Source organism: Nannospalax galili, unplaced genomic scaffold, assembly GCF_000622305.1.
Source record: "Nannospalax galili isolate Female #2095 unplaced genomic scaffold, S.galili_v1.0 scaffold162, whole genome shotgun sequence".
NCBI lineage: Eukaryota > Metazoa > Chordata > Mammalia > Rodentia > Spalacidae > Nannospalax > Nannospalax galili.
In genome coordinates, this window is record NW_008350388.1 from 1,028,700 (window position 1) to 1,037,840 (window position 9,141).

At 43.6% G+C, this 9,141-nt stretch overlaps 1 protein-coding gene across 2 annotated transcripts in view; it reads left to right on the top strand.

The window, feature by feature from the left end:
• Nucleotides 1–9,141, top strand: part of Ttc39c (tetratricopeptide repeat domain 39C) — a 109,000-nt gene that overhangs the window by 93,123 nt on the left and 6,736 nt on the right. For both annotated transcript variants that reach the window (XM_008847618.2, XM_029570694.1), the window contains 3 exons: nt 1,311–1,420; nt 2,772–2,895; nt 8,745–8,842. In XM_008847618.2, coding sequence (XP_008845840.1) covers nt 1,311–1,420; nt 2,772–2,895; nt 8,745–8,842 — 332 coding nt within the window. The remainder of the gene's footprint in view (nt 1–1,310; nt 1,421–2,771; nt 2,896–8,744; nt 8,843–9,141) is intronic.

The following is a 9,141-nucleotide window of genomic DNA, read 5'->3' on the forward strand; positions in this document are numbered from 1 at the left end:
AAATGGCCAAAGGATAGAGTCTAAGAGTCCTCAGAATGCTGGTTCTTGGACAGGACTTCTATATTAAACTACACCCACCCAGGGTTCAGGGACCATTGCGGAAGAGGGGACAGAAAGATTGGCTTTTTTTGCACCCAGGCGCTCTAGTTCTTGAATAGAGAAGGCACAGCTGGCAGGCCAGTTTTACCCTTGTGGAGCTGGGGTGTAAAAACCAACTCAGAGTCAAGAGCACACCTAAAGAAAGAGGGGTCACTGCACATTCACTGCTGCAGGAGTTGGGAGGATAAGATGGCGGGCCTTTTCATTAAGAAGGTGGCCGATGCTGCCCGTGAAGTCTGGAGAAGGGAGAATGCAGATGAAGTCAAGGGAGAACGATTCGTCCCCAGGGTGGGACACAGGTGCTGTGCTGGCTAGTGTGTGTCAGCCATCCTCGAAGGCTCAGCTCAGCCTGAGTGCCTCATGGCTTCCCACGCTCCAGAGAGAAATGATCTTTTCTTCCCAGCTTTTTGTTGTTGGTGGCAGAGGCGTTTTTGTTGTTGTTTTGTTTTGTTGGGGGGGGTTGTTTATTTGTTTGTTTGTTTTAGACAGGGTCTCCCTGTAGCCCCAGCTGGCCTGGAACTCACTATACAAACCAAGCTGGCCTCCATCTCAGTGATCCACTGCCTCTGCCTCCTGAGTGATAGGATCAAAGGTGTGCACCACTATTCCCAGCCTTTAAAGGTACTGAGGCTCTCCTCCCCTAAAGACTGCTCTCATGATGAGCACTGAGGCTGTGTGTGTGTGTGTGTGTGTGTGTGTGTGTATGTATGTATTTTTTTTAGGTAACTGTCTGTTTCTTGGTAACTGTCTGTTTCGGATACAGGCATGTTCCAGGCACAGGCATGTGTGTACTTCCTCATACACTCCCTGGGGTAGAGAGCCCATGAACATGTGCAAACTAATCATGACTTCCCTTCCAAGACATAAATATTTCAAGATCCTCATGGTGCTCTGAGCTCCTGACAGTGTTCTTTCCCAGACCCTGTTATTCCACACACTGAAGATAAGGGCTCCAGCTAGCGTGTACACTGTGACAAGAGCTGAACATTTTGTTATATGCAAGACCATCTCCCCTAGAAAGAGGATGTGTCCCACAAAGCTCTTGAAACACAGGCACCTGGGAAAGAGTTGAATCTGGGGTGGAGTCACCGGGATGCCGTGGTCTTTTCAACACAAGTTGCTCATGTCCTTTCCTTGGCACCCTCGCCTTGCCTGTCTCTCAGCAGGCATCCCCTGAAACACCGTGGAAATGCAATTCTGGTTTCTTACAGTCTGTCAGGGAGCCACCGGCGACGTGGATGGGGCGCAGCTCGTCTTTAAAGAAGTTCAGAAACTATTCAAACGGAAAAACAATCAGATTGAACAGTTCTCGGTGAAAAAGGTATGTATGTTGGAGCATGTCAATAATGTATGTCATCTGTGATGGACAGATGTAACCAGCACCTTAGGCCTTGGACAGACCTTAGGCCATCCTCTTTAAACCCAGTGACTCACCACAGGAAATGCAGCCATGGCCAGGGAGTGTGTCCTGCTTCTCTTCTGAATAGCAGGTGCCACACGTAGCTAAAGCAGCCTTGTGGGTTTGATTTAATGAGTAGATATTCCAGACCCTGCAGAGCTCACAGACCTTTCTGGAAAGAGGCAGTATCTGTCCGAAGCTAGGTCCCTGATGAAGAATGCAGATCAGCAGACACGAGAGGTGGAGACACTGCATGCCAGGATAAAGACCATGGCACATTTTGACATGATAAAGCCGTTATGACAGATATGGCATTGAGTCTACCAGCAGAAGGCTTGGGACTAAGGGGGATGTCTCACAGTTATTCTGCATTTGACACTAAGATTTTTCTGAATAACCTTGAGTTATGTCATAGCATGTCATATCCTGAGTTATCCTTGACTTTAGTTTCATAAGTTTTCTTTTATTTCAAAAGCATGCTTTTTTTAATGTTTCATTAGTTTTTATTGAATGGACAATTAACGAATTTGTTCCAGTGTAAAATAGCTTGAAGGGGCTGGAGAGATGTCTCAGTGGTTTAAAACAAAGTGCTACTTTGCAGAGGATCTGTGTTCAGGCCTCAGCACCCATGTCGGAAGGCTGTAACTCCAACTCCAAAGGATTTGAAACCTTTGGCATCTGTGGGTATTTGCACACGTGTGCACAGACACACACAGATACACATGTATAATTTTTTTATCTTAAAAAAATAGATTTCAGGGCTAGTTAGGGGTGTAGCTCAGTGCTGGAACACTGGCCCAGCATATATACAGCCCTGAGTTTGGTTCTCCAGAAATAAATAAATGCATAAATAAAATTAAATTATGATGCAGAATGCAGCTGAGGGCCATAGAGCTAAGCAGAATATTTAAAAGTCAGCAGAACCACAACTAAAATGTGTCTAGTCTTACATCCTCCATGGAGACTCACGAGTTACTGATGGCCACCCAACTTGTATGACTTCAATTTAAACTAGAATGAATTTTGTTTCACATCCACCTTTTCAGAGGTGAGACTGAGACTCAGTTGAATGATGAATGTCAGGTGTAACTATAACTAGACTAAAACAAGGCCACAAAACATTTTCAGTGCAGAGAGCATTTTCCTTTTTGACTTTGTAAGAGAGGGCCATTTACAATGACTATGAACTGTGCACTGTGAGATGTCTTCGAAGCATAGCTCTTGTTGAAGTTTCTTCTTAGAGAGCCAGGCCTAATATTCCGATGACCTGCAGGCGGAGAGGTTTCGGAAGCAAACCCCAAGCAGAGTGCTGTGTGTGCTGGCATCCATCGAAGTGCTGTACCTGTGGAAAGCCCTTCCCAACTGCTCCTTCCCCAACCTGCAGAGGATGAGTCAAGGTAAAATACACTGTGTGTCAGCAGGTTTGTCAGGACAGCTGTCCCCAGTTTCTCATCCATATTGCCTGACTTGGAGAGCACACGCTGCCATCTTGGGGCAGATGGTGTGTGATGGTAGTGTTGAGTCAGGGACAGGAGTGGGGGGCATTGGCACAGAAAGATACACTTGTCAAGAGTGCATGATGGTACTCTTGTTAAGAATGCTATTAGCTGGGCATGACGGCACATGCCTAATGCACTCAGGAGGTGGGGACAGAAGGAGTGAAATGGTGAGTTTAAGGACAGCCTGGGCTGCAGGAGGCACTGTCTCAAAAAATACAACATAACAAAAACAAAGAAAGTGAGAGAAAAAGGAAGTGGTATTCGTTTTGCATCTATGGTGGGTCTTGGGCACATAAATTTCTTTTCTTGGTGAATGTGTGGTTTCATGTTAATGTAATTCCCGTACCTTCATAAAAGGCTCTGATAGTAAAGTAGCTGATTCCTTGAGCTAGGGCAGATGCCCACAGCTGACATCTATCACAGCAGTCATGACAGAACACTTCCCGCACCCCTTATATTTTCCTTGTGCTCCTTCTCAGTCAGTCTCCAACTCCTTGTGGCCACTGTTCTGAGTTCTACATCTATAGCTTAGTTTGATCTGTCCTTGACCTTCATAGAAGTAGATTCATGCAGAATGTACTTTTTGGTGCATGGCTTCCTTCATTAAGCATCATGTCTATGGGGTTAACTACACTGTAGCTTTTATTAGTACACAATTTCTTTTCCTTGGTGAGTAGTATTCCATTGTGTAGCCATACCAGCACCATTGTTTGCTTCTTCACTGCTCCCCTATTGATGGGCATTTGAGGTCTTAAGCTACCATGAGTAAGGCTGTATAAATATGGGTATGATATAAGTCTGTAAGTCCTTTATTTCCAGGGTAAATACTTAGGGGTACAATTAGAAGCCTACATTTTTGGCTCATGGAGTAGAGAATACTTAGGACCACAGGTAATCTTAGAAAGTCATTATTATTATAGTGATAGGAAAACTTTCAGAGGGAGAACAAACTAGATCTTTACACAATGGGGCTCTGCTGATGACTAAGGAAACAATGGAAGCCTCTTCCCAAGTCCTCATGGTAGACATCTGAATGACGTTGTGTGGTCTAGCAAATTGTTTGTTTCACACTACAACTCAAAAGAGTAGGAAGGGAAGACAGTATTGTTGTGCCTGTTTAATAATGAGGAAGCAGATTGATCAGAGAAGTGATGCACCCTGTGTCCCTAGGAGCTGGAGTTGATGCTGTAGGTTGAAGACCACAGGTTGAGCACCCGAGCTCTCAGCCATCCTCCACACAGGCTCGCCTTCCTGAAATGCACGGAGGCTTAAATCTACAGTCAGAGCAAACTACAGGAGAAGAGCCTGGCATGGTGGTGCACACATCTGACCCAGGGCCTAGGGATTCCAGCCGGTGCTACATATTGCGACCCTCTGTAAAACAGAGGGGCTACCATATTAAAGCGAAAACTCGGACTCCAGAGCAATGGCTTCATGGAAAGTGTATTTGGAAATGCAGTCCCATATACTACTCTCCCCAAGGAGATTTTGTGTAGCATTTTGGACTTATTCCAGAAACAGACTGTAGGCCATTGCTTGCAGCACAGAGTTCTGTGCAGTCACGCCTGTTTCTGACTAAATCTGGGATTATACATTGAATTGCAGATTTTAAAAATCAGATTTCCTTCTAAGTGACTTTTTCCTCTCTCTCTCTCTCGCTATTCATCTGGTGGTGGGAAATTACCCCCAACTACTGGTTTTGTCATTATGCAGCTTTGTTCTGTGGTTTTTCAGTTTTGTTTCTTTTGGTAATTAAAAGCTCCCTTGATTTTTTTAGTGATTTTTGTGACTTTCATACAATATACTTTGATGGTATTTAGATCTTCCCCCACTGCCCCACAAATTTAGTGTACTTTCATATATATGTGTATGTGTGTATATGTATATATATACATATAAATATATGTATATATATACATACACACATATATACCTATATATACATATATACATGCACACACACATACACATATGTATGTCATGGCCCGTAGAGCCTGATTTGTGTCGCCAAATGTCCTTCATTATGGGTCCATCCACCGGCCCCACCAAGAATCCCATCCTTGTAAGACAAGACACTATCTTTCCCCCTCCCAGCAGCCATCAATTACTGAAAGTTCTTAGGCCGAATTGGGGTTTCTTACCCATTTCCCCATGTCTATGCTGGGATTTTGTCTGATTTGAGTTTGCGTAGGGCTTGTGCATGCTGTCACCATTGCTATGAGTCCTTTTGTTTTATTTTATTTTATTTTATTTGAGAGAGAGAGCAAGAGAGAGATTTGATTGATTGATTGATTGATTGATTGATTGATTGATTTTTCTCACTGGTCAGGAACTAGTCACCTGGGTGAGTCTGACTGGCCCAGCAAGCCCCAGGGATCCACATCTTTCTCTATTTCCCAGGCGTTGCAGTTATCAGCACATGCCACCACCATGCCTGGCTTTTAATGTGAATTGTGGGGATCAAACTCATGTCCTTGTGCTTGTAAGTGCTGTGCTATCTCCCCGACTCAACTTTTACTTATTTCTTTAAAGCAAAAAACATCTGCCCTGAAAGGTCAAAACTTTTTTTATTCCAGAGATCAAAGGCAATTCCAAAAGAAGTTTTGTATAGTGTCCCTGGAAGTAGAGTAGGAGGTACTCTCCCAAGGTGGCAGTCTGAAAGGACTCAAAATATTCTTGGCTCTGTAAGAGCTCTATGTTCATTTTTAGAAGTCTTCATCATTCAAAGCCCTTCCCTTGTTCTTGAAGCAAATGTGAAATGTATCCTATCATCTGAGTCAAAGGAACAATGAAAGACTTTAAGTAGCTTTTGATTGTGCAAGTGAGGGTTGAGTACAACACACATACAGGCCAGCCAGTGACTGACAGACACAGGGTGCTTACCACATCAGTGAGATCCCAATGCATATTCCCTGAGCCCCTTGCCAGGATTCCCAGTGAACAGATTAACAACAAAGGCATGTTCAAGGGTGAATGCAAGCTCATTCTGTAACGTCTTCATTAAAAGTGAATGCAATTCAGAGACCTGTTCATTGATCTATGGACCCCCTGTGTTAAATGGCAATGTTCAGTTGCATCCTGTTGTGCAAATTCAGTGATGGTCTTTGTAGAGAAAAAGTTTTGTTTCTGTTTTTGAATCAGAGTCTCACACTGTAGCCCAGAAACAGGTGGATCTCTGGGGCTTGCTGGCTGGGCCAGCCTAGCCAAATAAATTATCTCTGGGTTCAGTGAGAGACCCTGTTCATGAAACGAGGTTGAGAGTGATGGAGGAAGATACCCGATGCCAACTTCTGCCCTCTGCATGCACATGCTTATATGTACACCTACACATATAAACACACACAAAAAAACACATGCAAAAATTGAATTATAATTGTGCATCTACATGTGCAGACATTTTTCTTCATTCCCTAAATAATATGGTATGCTGTCTATTTATATGATAGTTATATTACATTAGGTATTGGAAGCAATTAAGGAGTGAGTTCATGTATGCAGAGGATGTTACTAGGTTCTCTGCAAACACTTGGTGATTTTATAGAGACTTCAGCATCTAGCATTTCAAGTTCAGTATCCACAGGGGTCCTTGAGCCAGTCTCCCCCAAGGATGCCAAGGGATGACGACACATAAATGCCTGGCCCCTTCTGCACTGGACCAGACCTCTGAGATCATATAAATGTCCTCATGTAGATCTATCTCATTTTTTTGGAATGGCTTTGTAGTAGGCCACTCAGCCCTAGCCTAATATATGAGCTCCAGTATTGGTAATTTAACTAGTCCCCACTTATGAACACATGAGTTATCTCCATATTTTTGCTACAATACTTTAGTCTGTTTTACTTTAATAACTTTTCTTACAGATGTATCTTTACATCCGTGAACTTGTATTCCTAAAAGTGGAATTTCTGAGTAAAAAGGCTGGGACTGTAGCACATAATTATTATAAGGCTCTTGGTTTGACCCCCAGCACCAAAAAAAAAAAAAAGAAAAAAGAAAGCTATGTGATATGCATGCACACATATATACACATGCTCACACACACAATGTGAAATTTAAAAGTTTAACACATTTGCTCTATAAGCATTTCCTCCCTCTTTCCTTTCCTCCCTCCTTCCTCCCTCTTCCTTTCCTCCCTCCTTCCTTTCCTCCCTCCTTCCTTTCCTCCCTCTTTCCTTTCCTCCCTCCTTTTTTTCCTCCCTCCTTCCTTTCCTCCCTCTTTCCTCCCTCCTTCCTCCCTCTTCCTTTCCTCCCTCCTTCCTCCCTCTTCCTCCTCCCTCTTCCTCCTTCCTCCCTCCTTCCTCCCTCTTTCCTTTCCTCTCCTTCCCTCCTGTGATTCGCTTATTTCACTTAGCATGATATCCTCAAGGTTCATCCACCTTGTTGAATATTCCAGGAGTGTGTGTGTGTGTGTGTGTGTGTGTGTGTGTGTGTGTATGTACTTACATATGTGTATACACATACATTTTGTTGAATTTCAATGTCATTATTGGACCCATAGAAACAATTCTGTTACTTCACTTATTCTTTTGTTAGCTCCACTATGGTTACAATTTCCACCTTCTCTTTCCTTGGAAAACTTGCATAGCGTCCTCCTACACATGTGGCCGTGTTGCAGGGCAGGCTTCTAGAAGTGGAAGGGTTGTTTTCATCTGTCAGTGTGGTATCACATATAAACTCAATCAAGTGTCTATTGCATGGCTTTTGTAGTTGGTATGATGCTGTTTTCACATTAATAGAACTTTTTTTAGAGTAGTTTTAGGTTCACAGAAAAACTGGACCAAGCCCAGAACATCTTCCTCTGAACCCTTCCTTCATACACGCACACACACGCACACACACACACACACACACACACACACATCAGTGTAGTGCATTTATCACAGATAAAGCAACATTACACAGGATAGCTGCCAAAGCCATGTTCACGGTGGGGCTCACCTCAGTACTGCACACCTTGCTGGTTTGGGCAGGTGTCTAACGATAGGGGCTCACTACCATAGTATCTTACAGGATAGTTTCTTCACTGCCCTAAGCAGGTGGCCCTTCACCTGTCAGTCCTTCCCCTTACCTCTGGTACCTCCTGGTATTTTCACTGTCTCTATACTTTTTTCCAGAACATCATGTAATTGGAAACATACGGTATGTGGCCTTTTCAGATCAGCTTCCTTCACTTACTGAGAATGTGATGCAATTTTGACAAGTTTAGGACTTTTTAAAAGGTTGATATTTTTGCTGAGGAGTAGCTCAGCTTGTAAAATATTTGCTGTAGAAGCATGAGGACCCAAGTTTGATCCCCAGAACCCATATTTAAAAAAAAAAAAAAACAGATGGCATAGTGGTGACCTTTACAGTCCCAGTGCTGGAGGTGGAGACAGACGGATCCTTGGGACTGGCCTGCCAGCCAGCCTAGCTGAATGGATGAGCTCCAGGCCAGTGAAAGACCCTGTCTTAGAAAACAAGGTAGGTAGGGCCCAAGGAATGACACTGGAGGTTGATCTCTGGTCTCCACACATGTGTACCTGTACACACATGAATACACACATACACACACACACACACACACACACACACACACACACACACACAGTTGGTATTTTTGCTTTTCTTTGATGAAGGAGAGACTAATGGGTGAGCAGTTTTATGAGGCGGAAGTGCAAATTGAGTTAAGGCAGAGAAACGGCTGCTTCACACCGACACCCCAGGTATTCAGTGACTGTCTTCTTCCTCTCATTCCCTGCCCCTTAAGCTTGCCATGAAGTGGACGATTCCTCTGTTGTTGGGTTGAAGCATCTGCTTCTTGGTGCCATCCATAAGTGTCTAGGAAACTCGGAAGATGCTGTTCAGGTAAACATGCTGCCATGGCTAATGTAAACAAATCGTGACCACATCCATCTGTGCTTGTCAAGGAGACAAACAGAAGCACATTCAACAAGACCGAACTGCCTGCTACAGGATGCAGTTTGTGTGTTCTATTTGATTAATGCTGTCTGCATCCATCTGTGCTTGTCAAGGAGACAAACAGAAGCACATTCAACAAGACCAAACTGCCTGCTACAGGATGCAGTTTGTGTGTTCTATTTGATTAATGCTGTCTTTTTGGATGCTGGAAGGTGATGATGGTTAATTTGGTGTTTTTAACAATT